The sequence below is a fragment of the Pan paniscus genome, chromosome 8 (assembly GCF_029289425.2).
Source record: "Pan paniscus chromosome 8, NHGRI_mPanPan1-v2.0_pri, whole genome shotgun sequence".
In the NCBI taxonomy this organism is placed as follows: domain Eukaryota; kingdom Metazoa; phylum Chordata; class Mammalia; order Primates; family Hominidae; genus Pan; species Pan paniscus.
The window spans coordinates 112,085,895-112,103,526 of record NC_073257.2 but is presented as its reverse complement, the minus strand read 5'-3'; the positions used below and the strand labels follow the sequence as shown (position 1 = coordinate 112,103,526).

The following is a 17,632-nucleotide window of genomic DNA, read 5'->3' as shown; positions in this document are numbered from 1 at the left end:
CGCTTTCTACTTTTCTGTTTCTGCTCACCTTGTTTTCTGCCTAAAGGAACTCTTTTCAGTCTTTTCCCATTTCAGTCTTTCATTTCAAAGTTTAGCTCAAGTAGTGCCTCCTTTATGAAGTGCCTGCTTCCTACTGCCAAGTGTATGATACTTTACGCTGATTATAACACCTATCACATTTTGCCTGGTACCTTAGTTCTCTTAGTATATCTTAATATCTTCTGTTTGACTATAACTGAATGGAAGGCAAGGATCATAAGGTACTCAGTTTGTATACCCACTACTACCACCACAACACACTTAATAGTATGTACCAATAGTATGTACCTACCAATAGTAGGTACTCATTAAATATTATAGTGAGCAAAAAGATAAATTTAGGTTGTATTTCCTCTTCTTTCTTTTGCTTCCTTCTGGCCTGGAGCTTTGGTAGTGAGATGCCATGATGACATACTCTAATATCCTGTGTAAAAGTAGATGTCCATTATAGGATTTTCTGCTATTGCTATAAGTGGCAGCTGTCATAGTGTGAAATCTGCCTAAATTGGGAAGGCATGGAAAGTCTCAGGTAGTATAATTGTATTGCAAATCCGTATCAGTTTTGAAGATTTCCCTACTCCCCTTTTAAACATAAAGATTTATATTAAAGAAAAGTCTTTTAATAAGAGAAATACTGGCAATCGTGTTATGACATTTGGAATTCACATGAAAAGGATCAGCTTCAGGTTATAAAAACAGTTTGGTATTTCTTTTTTAAAATTTTGTTAATACAGGTGTGGTGGCTCATGCCTGTAATCCCAGCACTTTGGGAGGTGGAGGCAGGCGGATCACTTGAGGTCTGGAGTTCGAGACCAGCCTGGCCAACATGGTGAAACCCCATCTCTACTAAGAATACAAAAATTGGCCAGGGATGGTGGTGCATGCCTGTAGTCCCAGCTACACGGGAGGCTGAGGCAGGAGAGTTGCTTGAACCTGGGAGGTGGAGGCTGCATTGAACCAAGATCGCACCACTGCACTCCAGCCTGGGTGACAGAGAGAGACTCTGTCTCAAAAACAAACAAACAAAATTGTTAATACGCTTTTAAGTTTTTTTTTTTTTTTTTTTTTGAGATAAGAGTCTTATTCTATCACCCAGGCTAGAGTACCATGGTGCAATCTCCGCTCACTGCAACTTTCACCTCCCAGACTCAAGTGATTCTCTCGTGCCTCAGCCTCCCGCGTAGTTGGAATTACAGGTGTGCGCCATCATGGCCGACTAATTTTTTGTGTGTTTTTAGTAGAGACAGGGTTTCGCCATGTTGGCCAGGATGTTCTCAAACTCCTGTCCTCAAGTGATCTACCTGTCTTGGCCTCCCAAAGGGCTGGGATTACAGGTGTGAGCCACCGCGCCCAGCCTAATTTTTTAAATTGACAAATAATTGTACAAATTAATGGGGTAAATAGTGATGTTAAAATACATGCACTGTGTAGTGATCAGATTAGGGTAATTAGCATATCCATCAGCTAAAACATAATTTCTCTGTGTTGGGAATATTCAGTATCCCTTTCTTTTTTCTTTTCTTCTTTTTTTTTTTTTTTTTGAGACAAAGTCTCACTCTGTTGCCTGGAGTGCAGTGGCGCGATCTCGGCTCACTGCAGCCTTGATCTCCCAGGTTCAGGCGATTCTCCTGCCTCAGCCTTCCGAGTAGCTGGGATTATAGGCGTTGTGCCACCAAGCCCAGCTAATTTTTGTGTTTTTAGTAGACAAGGTTTCACCATGTTGGCCAGGCTGGTCTTCAACTCCTGACCTTAAGTGATCTACCTGTCTTGTAATCCCAAAGTGCTGGGATTATAGGCGTGAGCCACCACGCCCAGCCTCAGTTTAGTATTTCTGTAGCACCACTTATTTGGGCATCTGTGTTAGGATTTGTAAGTGGAAATAATAGTGGGCCTTCAAACTAAAAAGTGTACAGTAAAAGAAATAATCAACAAAACGAAAAAGCAACCCATGGATTGGGAAAAGATATTTGCATACCATACATCCAATAAGAAATTAATATCCTAAATTTATAAGAAACTCCTGCAACTCAATACCAAAAATGTAAATAACCCAATTTAAAAATGTGCAAAGGACCTGAATTAGACACTTCTCAAAAGAAGAAATTCAGATGGCCAACAAACATATGAAAAGGTGCTCAACAACTCTTAGCATCAGGGCGATGCAAATCAAAACCACACTAAGATATCACCCCCCACCTGTTGGGATGGCTATTATCCAAAAGAAAAAAGATAAGCGTTAGTGAGGATGTGGGAGAAAAGAAATCCCTTGTACACTCTTGGTGGGAATGTAAATTATTACAGCTATTGTGAGAAATAGTACAAAGGTTCCTCAAAATTAAAAATAGAACTACTGGCCGGGCATGGTGGCTCATGCCTGTAATCCCAGCACTTTGGGAGGTTGAGACAGGTGGATCACATGAGGCCAGGAGTTCGAGACCAGACTGGGCAACATGCAGAAACCCCATCTCAACTAAAATTACAAAAATTAGCTGGGCATGGTGGTGCACATCTGTAATCCCAGCTACTCCGTAGGCTGAGGCAGGATAATTGCTTGAATCCAGGAGGTGGAAGTTGTAGTGAGCTGAGAGATCATGCCACTGCATATCAGCCTGCGTGACACAGCAAGACTCTGTCTCAAAAGAAAAAAAAAATAGAACTGTAAGATTCAACAATCTCATTTCTTGGTATATATCCAAAGGATTTTAAAGCAGGCTTGTGAAGAGATATTTGCACTCCCATGTTCATTGCAGCATTATTCACAATAGTCAAGATCTGGAAATAGCCTAAATGTCCTTTGACAGATGAATGGATAGGGAAAAAGTGGTATATATACACAGTGGAATAGTATTCAACCTTAAGAAAAAGAAGGAAATTCTGCCATTTAGGACAATGTGGATGAACCTGGAGGACATGCTAAGTAAAATAAGCAAGACACAGAAAGAGAAATACTGCGTGATCTCACTTACATGTGGAATCTATAATAGTTAAATTTAATAGAAGCAGACAGTAGCATCATAGTTGCCAGGGGCTGCAGGGATGCGGGTGCGGGGTGTATGTAGAGATGTTTATCAAAAGGTCCAAAAATTACGGCAGCAAAAGAAAAGGTACAAAAATGACAACTATGAAGAGGTGACAGATATATTAATTAGCTGAAATGTGATAATTTCACAACGTATATCAAAACATCAAGTTGTATAACTCAAATATATAACATTTTTATATGTCAAATTAAATTGTCACAAAATAAAATATGTAAAAGATAAAGCAATAAATCAGGAGAGGGGGCTATGATAGATGAAACAAGATAGGCTCTATGTAAATGATGGTTGAAACTAGGTGAGGCATTCACAGGGTTGGGAGGGGGCTTATTGTACTGTTGTCTATAGTTTTGTGTCTTTGAAAACATCAATTCAGATTTGTGTTTTAAAGGGAAAAAAATAATAGTGGACTTGGATTAATGCTTTACCTTTGTAGTAAGGATTTTCAGCAGAGAGAATTTTAATCATTTGCATATACTAGTCAATGTAAGGCATGGAGAAATGTAGGCATTAATTTCGTATGGCTTTTCTAAGGATACTGGAAGGAAGAGAATTCAAAATCATGTTCTTTTCAAAAGACTGAAGTCCAACTCTGTGGCTGTCCGCGCTGACAGGTGGGGACAGAGCCCCACCTGACTCAGCCTCACACTCACTTGGCCTGTATCAGGCTACTTTTACTGGGGCTTTAGGTGAGAGTGATAAAACTGTTCTTACTTGATTTGGGGCCCTTAAGCAGGTTGCTGCTCTGGGATTAGGTTGTCTTATAAAAAGGTAACTCACCACGCATAACAATGCTTTTTCCTGTTTAAAGAGAGACCTAGTTCTTCTATCAGATGATTTCTTAAGGCAGCATGAAGTAGCCAGACACAAAAAGAGTTAAGATCCAAGCTCTACCAGTTATTAGCTGTGTGATCCCTAACAAGTTATTTAACTTAGAACTCTGGTTTCTTTCTCTGTTTAAAATGGAGATTAAAAGATCTAATTATTGGGGATGTTATGTGAAAGTGGTTTATGCCTGTGGTTGTCTTCTGTTAGGCACTTCATGAATTGGAATGTTTCCTTTTCGGTCTATGATAATGTTTTTTTTCAAAATAAATAACTGTTGTTCTTTCAAATTGGGATTTTTCTTAATTTTGAAATTTTCTTAATTTTGAAAATTTCTTAACTTTGAAATTTTATTGTTGGAACTAACATCTATTGTAGAAAAGGAAATTGTTCAGTTTTCAGAATGTCATTTTATAATTATAAAAGGAGATCTCACTTTGGAGAATGAGTGAGCCTTGTTTAATGTAGAAATAATGCCTTTTGCCCATATTCACCTTTTAGTATCTGGCAGCAAATCTTTTATGTAACAAATAATCAATAACTTTACCTTTTTTTCTTATTTATACAGATAGTACACATCCTAAATATGACTTCTGCAAAGATAATTTCTTTTCTGTTACCACCTGATGAAAGTCTTCATTCACTACAGTCTCGTATTGAGCGTGAAACTGGAATAAATACTGGTTCTCAAGAACTTCTTTCAGAGACAGGAATTTCTCTGGATCCTCGGAAACCAGCCTCTCAATGTGTTCTAGATGGAGTTGTAAGAAAATTAATTATAATATCCCTAGAGTATGTGAAATCTAGAGGGATTGCATGCCCTGCAATTTTTATGCATACTTGGAATTCCTTGGGAGGCCGCACATTTTGTTTTGGTTTTGTCCTTCTCCCAACTCTTATCATTGCTTTGCAAGGTGAACAGGATAGAAATGAAACATTTGTTGTTTTGAACTTTGCAAGACTTTTTCTTTGGTGCCAGTTTTCCGCTCCTGTTCCCAGACCAAACTGAGGGTCAGGCTGCTTACTCTCGCGGCCCAATAACGAGATGCAGATGAATTGGGAGAGATGGGAGTTTTTATTTCTGTAACCAGTTACAGGTAGAAGGCCTGGAAATTATCGCCAGACCAACTCAAAATTACAAAGTTTTTCCGTAGTTTATTTATCTTCTAAGCTATATGTCTATGTGTAAGTTTGCATTCATCTAAAGACATAAGTGATTAACTTCTTTTAATCTGTAGCTGAGGTCTGAGTCTTGAAGACATTCCTCTGGAGCCTCAGTAAATTTACTTACTCTAAATGGGTCCAGGTGCTGGGGTGATTACCCTTATCTTGTCTCCTATTAAATCACAGAGGTTTAAGGAGTTCCTTCAGACCCCCAATAAACTTGTTTGTGGAGGCCTGGGGTTTCTTCAGACCCCCAATAAAACTTATTTAATTCTGAATGGGTCCTGTTAAGAATTCCTTTGTTATTTTGCTTTTAGGCCTGGGAAAGGCCTGGGCAGAACTCTTGGTAGGCTTTGGCTACATTTCAGCCTTTGTGTAAGGGCACTGGCTCTTCCAGTTTTTTTTTTTTTTTTTTTTTTTTTTTAGACAGTCTTGCTCTGTTGCCCAGGCTGAAGTGCAATGGCACAATCTCAGCTCACTGCAACCTCCGCCTCCTGGGTTCAAGTGATTCTCCCTGCCACAGCCTCCCAAGTAGCTGGGATTATAGGCGCCCACCACCATGCCTAGCTAATTTTTTGTATCTTTAGTAGAGACGGGGTTTTGCCACTCCTGACCGACCTCAGGCGATCTGCCTACCTCGGCCTCCTGAAGTGTTGGGATTACAGGCGTGAGCCACTGCACCCGGCCACTCTTTCAGCTTTTAATATTTAACTTCACCACTCAGTCGTGCTGAAACAGTTGTTATTTAGGCCTGCGTTAGTGAGACCTGGCCTGCCACACTTCCAGTTAATATTCCTTCTTGGCTTGGTGCAGTGGCCCATGCCTGTAATCCCAGGACTTTGGGAACCCAAGGTGGGTGGATTGCTTGAATTCAAGAGTTCGAGACCTGCCTGAGCAACATGTTGAAGCCCTGTCTCTACAAAAACTACAAAAATTAGCGGGGTTTGGTGGTGCACCCCTGTAGTCCTAGCTACTTGGGAGATTGAGGTGGGAGAATCATTTGAGCCCAGGGAGGTTGAGGCTGCAATGAGCCATGATCACGCCGCTGCACTCCAGCATGGGTGACAGAGCAAGACCCTGTCTCAAAAAAAAAAATTTCTTTTTGTATTTGAAGCCCAGTACTCTGAAACTACTGTGAGAACAGCAGTCTCATAGGTCCTGCCAAAGGATAAATGGGTGGTAAAATATGACTGTGGTCATGACTTTTTTCCCCATTTTTCTTTTTATGACTTTATTGAGGCATATTATCATGTTAGTTCCCATTTAAGGTGTACAATATAGTGATTTTTTATTTCTTTTTTATTAACTTGTCACTGACTTGATGCTCAATTACAGTGATTTTTTTTTAAAGTAAATTTACCAAATTTTGCAGCTGTCATCATAAATCAGGTTAAAAACATTTCCATTAACAGTCCATTAACTGTTAATCTCCATTCTGTCCACCCCAGGAAACCAGGAATCTATTTTTTATCTCCACAAGTTTGCCTTTTCTGAACATTCCATATAAATGGAATTATGTAATATATAGTCTTGTGTCTGACTTTTTTTACTTGCCTTGTATTTTTGAAGCCCGTGCATGTTGTAGCATGTATCAGTACTTCATTCGTTTTGATTACCGATTAGTTTTTTCACTGTATATATCTTTTTGCATTTGTTCTTTGGGTTTTGGTGATTGTTCACTTTAGCCCATACAAAAGTTTGGGTCTTTTTCCTCAACAAAAGTTTGGACTCTGTTATCTGTAAGAGATATGCTAATACACATTGATTTTGTTCATTTGCATTTCAAAGTAGGAAATCTGGTGCATAAGTATTTAGAAAACCTAGGATTTTCAAAGATCCTTGAACAGTATTTTAATTGTTTGTTTCTTTTTCAGAGAGGCTGTGATAGCTATATGGTTTATTTGTTTGATAAAAGTAAAACTGTATATGAAGGGCCATTTGCTTCCAGAAGCTTATCTGATTGTGTAAATTATATTGGTAAGTCCAGTCCATTTAGTGGCTGAGCTTTAAACATGAATTAATATAACTTTGACTCTCAGTATGATTAGTAGAAATGGACTTTTGGTGTTGTGTTCTGTATCTCATACTTGAAGTTTCTATATGGAGTTATATGAGAACTCTGAAAAATGGATTTATATAGTTTGGAAGGTGAAAAGGTAGATATTAAATCTCCATGAGATCATTCAAGAGAAGATTTACTTTCTTGAGGATAGGGCTCTCACAGGAGAATGAAACTTCACTATTAGTTGAACCTGCTTTTTAATTGTCTCTTCATAGTCTAAGCATGTTCAAGTATTTATTTCATTTTTCCTGTGAATACTGCTTGATGTTCAAATGTTTTAATTTATCCTGTGAAAATTATTCTTTTCTTTTGAACAAGTTAAGTGTTTGATCACTGTATATCTGTCCAAATAAAATAAAGCACAAAATTGTAAAATCAAGAACAAAATTGAGCAGAGGGGCTAAAATATATGGAATCTTACTTTTTAAAAAGTCTTATTAGTTTTCTTTTGAATTTTCTTTTAAATTGAGGCAGTTTACATAGAGTGAAATTCACAGATCATATAGTTTGATAACTTTTGACAAATTTAGATACTTGCGTAATCCACACCACAGTCATCATGTAGAACATTTCTTTCACCTTAGAAAGTTCCCTCATGTCTCTTTTTAGTCAACTCCCCTTGCCTCAGACTTTATTACAATTTTACTAATGGACTTTTTTTTTTAAGAATGGTTTTAGATTTGCCAAAAAATTGGGCAGATAGTACAGAGTTCTCATATAACTCCCCTCACTCACGCATGTAGTTTTTCCTATTGTTAACATTTTACCTGGGAGGTGGAGGTTGCAGTGAGCCAATGTCACACCACTGCACTTCAGCCTGGGCAACAGAGTGAAACATTTCTCAAAAAAATAAATAAAAAACATAAAATATTTAAAAATATTAAAAAGTAAAAAAAAATCTATTTTACATTAGTATGATGTATTTGTTACATTTAATGAACCCATATATTATTAATTGAAGCCCATACTTTATTCACATTTCCTTCATTTTTACCTAATATCCTTTTTCTGTTCTAAGATCTCATCTTAGAACACATTACATTTGGTTGTCATGTCTCTTTAGCTCCTCTTTGCTGTGACATTTTGTCAGACTTCAAATAGTCCTTGTTTTTGATGACCTTGACAATGACCTGAGGAATACTAGTCAAGTATTTTGTAAGATGTCCCTCTGCTGAAATTTGTCTTTTTGTTTTTGTTTTTGTTTTGTTTTTGAGATGGAGTTTCACTCTTGTTGCCCAGGCTGGAGTGCAATGGCACAATCTTGGCTCACTGCAACCTCCACCTCCCGGGTACAAGCGATTCTCCTGTCTCAGCCTCCCAAGTAGCTGGGATTATAGGCGCACACCACCACGCCCAGCTAATTTTTGCATTGTTAGTAGAGACAGGGTTTCACCGTGTTGGCCAGGCTGGTCTTGAACTCCTGACCTCAAGGGATCTGCCCGCCTTGGCTTCCCAAAGTGCTGGGATTACAGGCGTGAGCCATCACACCTGGCTCTTGTGTGTATTCTTAAACCTGGATTGTTGGTCCAGGATATGAAATTTATTATTCAGAGGTAGGAAAGACTCAGAGGAGATGGGACTTGATTTAGAACTTGAAAGAAATAATTTGGATTAGCAGAGAGAAAAAGAGTATTCCAGGTTGCAGAAAAGCAAGCAAAAAAGACAGATACAGGAATAATCTCAAGCTCTGTGAGTGTAGCGATTGTGTCATTTTTATTTCCCCCCTTGTATGTGGAGAGGGGCTTAAGTATTGCAGGTGCTCTGTAAATGTATATTGAACTGAATTAAATGGAAACAAGTGGTTCTTTTAGCATCAGTTTCTAGCATCTATGGGAATCCTGTTTGTGTGGACAGGAAATCACAGAGAATGATAAATCAACTCTAAAATCCTCAAAAGTAACTAACCTCCCTTGCCCTTTTTCTCATCTTCTTGTATATAGTACAGGACAGCAAAATACAGCTTCCAATTATACAGCTGCGTAAAGTGTGGGCTGAAGCAGTGCACTATGTGTCTGGACTAAAAGAAGACTATAGCAGGCTCTTTCAGGGACAAAGGGCAGCAATGTAAGTGGATTCTGTTGTTTATAAGCACAATGCAATGTGCATCATATACTCAAGAATTAATCTTGCCGGTTTTCACTAATCAATATTGCATGTAATAGTAACATACTGGACCAATTTGAAGTGTAATGTTCTGATAAACTTGTAGAATTCTTACTAATGGACTGAGACCATTCTATTGTAATGGCTTGAGAGTAATAATTCCCATACGGTCCTAGTATAAAAAGATTGTTTATCACAAAATATTATAGGCAGGAAGTCTTAGAGATCAGATTCTAGAGCTCAGTTATTTCTCATAGATTGATAATAGAAACTTAGGCTTTGGCCTTGTGGCAGTTTATGTTTTTACATTATTGTTCAATGTTTCTGAATGCTGATAATATCTTTTTTCTTTTTCTTTTTCTTCTTGCTGTGGTTTAGGTTAAGTCTTCTTAGATATAATGCTAACTTAACAAAAATGAAGAACACTTTGATCTCAGCATCACAACAACTGAAAGCTAAATTGGAGTTTTTTCACAAAAGCATTCAGCTTGACTTGGAGAGATACAGCGAGCAGATGACGTATGGGATATGTAAGTGTCTGTGTAATGTATTCGAAAGGAGCATCTGGTTTCTTGAAGCCATCTGTTATTTTGCCTTCTTAGCCAGTTGTTTTACTTACCTTCACATTAGAACAAGAGACAGGACAACTTAAATTAACATAAACCATGTTTGTTTTGAATGTCACCTCTTTTTTTAAATTTGCTTAGTTGAGCAATTTAGCTTCACAATTGGGCTAAAATTATTTAGCTCTAAAAAAATACAGGTGCGATTTAATAATCTTGAATTTCAAACCTGATTTTAAAATAAATACAAAATCTGGACTTCTTAGCCAGTGCTGTGGACTGAATGTATCCCCCACAAAATACATATGTTGAAATTCTGACCCTGAAGGTGAAGGTGTTGGTAGATGGAGCCTTTGGGAAGTGATTAGGTCATGAGAGTGGAGCCTTCGTGTTTGGGATTAATGCTCTTACAAAAGAGACCTGAATGAGATCCCTCATCCCTTCTGCGTGTGAGGACAGAGCAAGAAGATGGTCATCTAGGAACCAGAAAGCAGGCCCTCAAATCTGCCTTGTTCTTGGACTTCCCAGCCTCCAGAACTATAAGAAATAAATTTCTGTTGTTTTTATGGCACTTAGTCTATGGTATTTTGTTATAGTAGTCCAAATGGACTAAGACAACCACGGGAGTCATAAACTGCTTACTTTTCTGTAAATAATGACACAAATATTCTAAGGCTATGTTTTTTTCAAACCATCTACTGTGGAGTCCTACTATTTTTTAGTGTACACAGTCTCCAAATTTTCCATATTTGACTCCAAGCTTATCTCCTTCAGATGTACTAAGGAAGTGTAAAAAAACAGAGTTAAAATATGAGTAAATCGAAGGAGTCATACTACCAGCATTTCTGTTTTCTTTTATAAAACAAATCCTTTTTAGGAAACAAATACTGTTTGTATACTTGTCCTGAGCAAGCTATGTGTATCTCAGAGTAAACAATCAATAGTGTCCAGTTGGGTGAATGAATTTACTCTCCAGAACTGGTTTTATTAATATTATTGATATTTTATTTCTATTTGTATATTATTGACATTCTGGTGAGTGATAAAACATTATAATTATTTCATTAAAATATCTTAGACTTGTCAAAGGCTTATTATACAATTGTTAAAGAAAAATGAGGTAGATCTATATGTGCTTTTATTAAAAGATCACCTAAGTCTTTAGTTGACAGTTTTAAATTGTGGGAAAAAATAAAGAGTATACTGATGTTTTCACTTGTGAGGGAGCAGGCTATGTGTCTATGTAATAGATAATCATAGTAAGGTCCCTTGAGGTGGATGGTAGAGGGGTAGAAGAGAGAGTCTTTTCTGTTTATATCCTTTTATAGTATTTAATTTTTAAAAATCATATTCAAGTATTAAATTTCTTTTCTGGCCAGGTGGTGACTCACGCCTGTAATCCCAACACTTTGGGAGGCCAAAGCAGGTGGATCCCTTGAGCTCAGGAATTCAAGACTAACCTGGGCAACATGGGGTAGAACGCCGTCTCTACAAAAAATGCAAAAATTAGCCGGGCATGGTGGTGCACACCTCAGCTATTCAGGAGGCTAAGGTGGGAGGATCGCTTGAGCCCTGGAGATAGAGGTTGCGGTGAGCTGAGATCATGCCACTGCACTCCAGCCTGGGTGACAGAGTGAGACTCTACCTCAAAAAAAATTTTTTTTTGTTGTTTTTTCCTTTATCCACCCATCTGCACACTGGTATAAATATATATATTTTTAAGAAAAAAGTCATCTGTATTCATTTCCTAAGGGTTCCATAACAAAATCCCATAAACTGAGTGGCTTAAGCAATAGAAACTTACTGTCTCACAGCCCTGGAGGCTAAAAGTCCAAAATTGAGGTGTTGGCAGGGCCATGTTTTCTCTGAAATCTGTAGAGAAGAATCTTTCCTTGTTTCTCTCTAGCTTCTTATGGTCTGCTAGCCATCATTGGCATTCCTTGGCTTACAGCTGCAGCACCTCAATCTGTCTCCATTGTCACAGAGCATTCTCCCCTGTGTCTCTTCTAAGTACACTGGTCGTACTGGACTAAGGGCCCAGACCATTCCAGTATGAGTATTAATTTATCTGATTACTTCTGTAATGACCTTATTTCCAAATAGGTCACATTCTGAGGTATTAGGGGTTAGGAATTCCACATATCTTTTGGGGGACCACAATTCAACTCATAACACATCTTTGATGTTGATATGGCAAGGAGGCAGGCAGCCAGTAATTAAAGATATGGCTATTTCTGAGATAACCAATTTAGACTTTTCTTTTAGCTTCAGAAAAAATGCTAAAAGCATGGAAAGAAATGGAAGAAAAGGCCATCCACTATGCTGAGGTAAAATCATTGACGTCATTCTGTATACTTATTAATTCTTGATGTCTCCATTAGAAACTATCTTTGGTTTTGATATATAAAGAGCATTTTTCATGTCATTCCTGAAATTCAGACAAAATTCTAGTAGATGCTTTGTATATAAAGAGGGATGTATCATAGTGATTAAAAACAAGGGCTTTGGGAAAATTACCTAGTGCCTCACTGAGCTTCAGTTTCCTTTATTTATTTATTTTTGGAAACAGGGTCTCACTCTGTTGCCCAGGTTGGAGTGTAGTGGCATGATCAAAGCTCACTGCAGCCTCGACTTCCCAGGCTCAAGCAGTCCTCCCATCTTAGCCTCCTGTGTAGCTGGGACAAGAGGTGCACCACCATGCCTGGCTAACTTTTACATTTTTTGTAGAGACGGGGTCTCACTATGTTGTCCAGGCTTGTATCAAACTCCTGGGCTTAAGCAATCCTCCCACCTCAGCCTCCCATAGAGCTGGGATTATAGGCATGAGCCACCACATCCAGCTAGTTTCCATATTATGGGGACAATTTCTTTTCTAGTAGGGTTATGAAGATTAAATGGGAGTCAGTAATGGTAGTTGTCACTATTATTTTTGTGACTGGTTTAGATAGGATGGCTGCACATCCTGGTTTACCTGGGACTGTCCCAGTTTATACTTAATGTCTTGCCATAATTATCAGTAGTAGTCCCTTTCACTCTCAAAATTATGCCGGTTTGGACAATAAATTATATGGTGTCCCTAGGTATAGATCATTCTCTAGGTGGCAGATTTTTTCCCCTTATCCTGTACATTTGTCCACGGTCCTAAGTTATTACACTCCTTAATGTCAGTACTTACCCTGAGGATGTGGGTGGGGATACCCATGGTATCCTGGGGTGGGAAATCCAAGTTCTTTATCTTTTTGTGTCCCTATTCAAGGCAGTGGGGACCAGGGGGCAGTCAAAATCATAGAGCCAAGATACAAGTAATACCAATGGTTTTGGTGGTCCTTTTTCTTTCTTGTTAGTTGATACCTGTTGTAGCTTTTTGCTTCTCCGGAGGTAAAAGCAAATACTAGTAGTTTACTGTTGTCAGGAGAGAAAAGAGAGAAGACTAAGACTAAGTATGTTCTTATGTGAAAGATTAAGTGTCAGAATCTGAAGAATAGAAAGGCTTTAACAAAATCAGTGTTTCATATTATATTATTTAGTTCTCTAATGAAGCAGCAAGTCATTCTGTATCCTTAAGATCTGAATTTTGTTTCCTATGATGTAGTGGTAAGCCTTTCATTTCCTTTGTATTTTCATCATATTTTAGGTTGGTGTCATTGGATATCTGGAGGATCAGATTATGTCTTTGCATGCTGAAATCATGGAGCTACAGAAGAGCCCCTATGGAAGACGTCAGGGAGACTTGATGGAATCTCTGTAAGGATGCATTTATGTTGTTGGTCTTGACATCTGTAATATTTTGTATTCTTTCTGCTTACATCTGGCAAATTAAACCTCTATGTGGTTCTTTTCTATAGTTTTCCTTTCCCCAAATATATTGGCATTATATTTAAAATGGAAGTTTTTTCTTAGTCACAGGAAACTTCGGAAATAATTCTTTGGGTTGGCCTTTTTTGGTTTTTAATAAAAGCATTTATTTCATATGAGTGTTAAGAATTTTCCAAGTATAACTAAGTTACAAACTATTTCCCTACTCATTATACCTCTGGTCCAAGGTATTGACTCTTAAATGCCCTAAAACTTGAAATTTTTTCTGAATTAAAGTTCTGGATTAAAAACTTCAGATATTTTCTCGAATTATAGGTCATAATTTTTGTCTTTTTAAGTGTCTGTGGTGCAGAGATGTCCCCATGATAGATCAGAATAGATATGAACTATATTAAACTTTGCATTCTAAGAACTTGTGTAGTTCTTATTACTCAATACAATGCTCTGTGAAATACTTGTTGGCAATATGAACTTGCTTTAAAATGGGTTCATTATTCAAATAAAATATTGTTTCAAGTTGTAGATTATTGAAGTCATTAAATTACCTTCACTTATCAGAGCATGTTTTCTCTTTTATAGGGAACAGCGTGCCATTGATCTATATAAGCAGTTAAAACACAGACCTTCAGGTAAGACACTTCTGCCACAGTGCTTGAAGGCATTTTAGGTATCTATCACTAGCCTAACAAATGTGGGGGATCTAATATTTTTAAGTTAAAAATTTTCTTAAAGCTGCAGAATAAATTCCAATTTTGGTATTGCCATTGAGACATGGTATAATAAGCTTTAAGATTGTGAGAATTTAGGAGAGGATAAAGAGAAAGTAACAGAGAACGTGAGGTAGAAAAATTTTAGAAGGGGACGTGAAAAGAAAGAATGGAAGACAGAAAAAAGGAACTCAGAGAGGAAAAAGCAGCAAGAAAATGTTTAGAAAGATGGAAAAAATAAGTGTTGCTTAAGATTAGAGAGGTTGGGCCGGTTGTGGTGGCTCATGCCTGTAATCCCAGCACTTTGGGAGGCCAAGGTGGGTGGATCACCTGAGGTCAGGAGTTCAAAACCAGCTTGGCCAACATGGTGAAACCCCATCTCTACTAAAAATAGAAAAGTTAGCTGGGCATGGTGGCATGTGCCTGTAATCCCAGCTACTTGGGAGGATGAGGCAGGAGAATCGCTTGAACCTGGGAAGAGGAGGTTGCAGTGAGCCAAGATCGCACCACTGCACTCCAGCCTGGGTGACAGAGCGAGATTCTGTCTCAAAACAAAACAAAAAAATATTATAGAGGTTGGAAAGAATTTGAGGCAGTGGGTTCAGGTATGGAATGGTTAGAGGGAAGGCCTGTGCTGTTCTAGGCCAAAGCAGATTGCTTTGAAAATAATGCCTTCATCTGCACTGGTCACTGATGACTTGTTTTGTTGGCAAAACAATTCCAGTTGAACATCTGCTAAATACTGAGCAAGGTCTGCTGGAAAGAGTACTGGATGGGGAATCAGAGGCTTGAATTCTAGATTGAGTAATTTACTGACCATTACCTCAGGCAAATCTCCGTTTCCCATTTCCTTCTTCTGCAAAATGGGGTTGAAACCTAGCTTTCCTACTCAGTGAGTATATGGTGACAGTGTATTTAAGAGGATGTTTGTGAAAATGCTTTGAAAACTATAAACTATTATGTACTTGCAAGATATTATCATTTAGTTAAAAATTTGTTTTGAAGGGTAACAGAAGAAATAAAGTCTGTGCCCTAATGTGCATTATACTTAAATGCATATGTTAAAAAAAGATATACTTTTACACTTTAAAATTTGTAGACACATAGCAACACATGCAAATTAATATACATGTGAAATTGTATTTCATATACTATTTTCACATTTAAAAAATAACATTATCTCCTCTTATACTGCTTTTATTTTACTGAAATGTATTCAGTTTAGTCTGACCAGCAGTTCTCAAAATGTGGCATATGGACCTGTGAGAATCCTTGAAACTTTGTCAGAGAGTCTGTGAGGTTAGAACCATTTTCATAATAAGATGTTATTTGCATTTTTCACCATGTTGACATTTTCACTGATGGTGCAACATAAAATGGCTTGCACCTTAGTATGAATCAAGGCACTAGCGCCAAACTATGCTAGCAGCCGTTATATTTTTTACCACCATGCAGTCACAGTTTTTAAAAAATGACAGTTTCACTTACAAATGTCCTTGATAAAGCAGTAAAAATATTATTTTATTTAAATCTCAATGCTTGAGTATGGGTTTTTAATATTTTGTGCGATGAAATGGGAAGTACTCATAAAGTGTTTCTTCTATACAGTGAAGTATGATGGTTGTCTTAAGGAAAACCACTTCAGTAATTGTTTACGTTGCTAGTTGTCTGGCCTCTTTCAGGGAAGACACCATTTTTACTTGGAGGAGCAACTGTCAGGCAAACTATGATTATTCAGATTTGCATACGTGAGATAATTTCTAAGAAATTAAATGAAAATAAAAAGTATAGCACACTTATTACTTTAAGGGAAAAAAGCAGTATTTGTTGTCAATGATAAAATTCCATGTTTGAAGCAAAAAGAATTTTAGAAAACTTGTATTTACCAGCTGGAATTTGCCAGCTTCTCAGTACTTAAAAACTTTTCTGATGAGATTAGTGGTGATATCAGAAAGGTTTGCAAAAATGTAAAACAGTGCAAGTGTTCTCACTCAAATTTTTTTGTTTTAGAAAATATCGTTTTTTGGTTTTTGTTTTTAGAGGTGGGCTCTCGCTATTTTGACCAGGCTGGCCTTGGACTCCCTGGGTTCAAGTGTTCCTTCCACTTCAGGCTTCCAAGTATCTCAAGTAGCAGTAACCAGTGAAAGGAGGTGGCTCTCGTAGATATGAGTATACTGTGTAGAGACATGTATGTATAGCACTTAGCATGTCTGAGGAAATGCAGTATGACTGGAGTGTAGAGTTTCAGGAGAGAGAAAACCTAAATATAGGAGAGAGAGAAAACCTAAATATAGGTTTTTTTGTTTGTTTGTTTTTAATAAAAACATGTGAATGGGCAATAGGTTTGTTATTTTTAAATGAATTAAGACACGAGTATTTTTAAATTTCTGTTTAATTCCTGAAAAACCCTTTGGGGTTCTCAAGAATTTTCTAGTGTAAAGGTGTCCTGAGACCAAAAAGTTTGAGAACTGCTTATCTAGACTATTCTCAGAAGCTTGGCTGCTCAGGAAAGAAGAGAGGTGGGTGAGTAGCTAAAAGTTGATGTAGAGTCAAGGGAGGTCACTTCTCAGAAGGAAGACTTAAACATGAGGTGCCACATGATGACGTTTTGGTTAACAACAAATTGTGTATACTATGGTAGTCCCATAAGATTATACTACTGTATTTTTACTATGTATTTTCTATGTTTACATGCACAAATACTTACCATTGTGTTACAGTTGCCTACAGTATTCAGTAGTCACTTGCTGAACAGGTATGTAGCCTGTTGTCAAAAGGCTATACCATACAGCTTAAGTGTATAGCAGGCTGTACCATCAGGGTTTGTATAAGTATTCACACAGTGATGAAAGTGCCCAATGATGCACTTCTCAGAACATATGCTCAGGGCCAAAAAAACCTGTGGAGAGGGAGGTCCCTGAACAAGTTGAGAGATTGGCTCCAAAGAACAGTAGGAGGGATTAGCCTTGATACTATTGATATTGGAAAGAGAATGAGTGTGGATACAGATACTTTTTTGGGAGTAGAGGTTGGAAGATCAGGGTCTTACTGCCTTATGACCTCTTATCCTGCAGTGGTAAGTGAAGTTAACTGAAATGGAAGAGGTGACGACCTCATAGATTTGAATAGGGTGCTAAAGACTTCTAAAAGCCACTGTGTGCAGTGGAAGATGTTGTTGACCCAAAACATTCATTAAGAATCCAGGCCAGGTGGCTCATACCTGTGATACTAGCGCTTTGGGAGGCTGAGACAGGAGGATCGTTTGAGGCCAACAGTTTGAGACCAGTCTGGGCAACATAGTGAGACCCCGTCTCT

General features: G+C 37.8%; 1 protein-coding gene across 3 annotated transcripts in view; it reads left to right on the top strand.

Moving 5' to 3' along the window:
* CHUK (component of inhibitor of nuclear factor kappa B kinase complex) overlaps positions 1-17,632 on the top strand; it is a 40,929-nt gene that overhangs the window by 15,084 nt on the left and 8,213 nt on the right. For all 3 annotated transcript variants that reach the window (XM_008950784.3, XM_003825463.5, XM_055093277.1), the window contains exons 10-16: positions 4,471-4,665; positions 6,941-7,043; positions 9,069-9,192; positions 9,610-9,761; positions 12,060-12,121; positions 13,429-13,538; positions 14,190-14,239. In XM_008950784.3, coding sequence (XP_008949032.1) covers positions 4,471-4,665; positions 6,941-7,043; positions 9,069-9,192; positions 9,610-9,761; positions 12,060-12,121; positions 13,429-13,538; positions 14,190-14,239 — 796 coding nt within the window. The remainder of the gene's footprint in view (positions 1-4,470; positions 4,666-6,940; positions 7,044-9,068; positions 9,193-9,609; positions 9,762-12,059; positions 12,122-13,428; positions 13,539-14,189; positions 14,240-17,632) is intronic.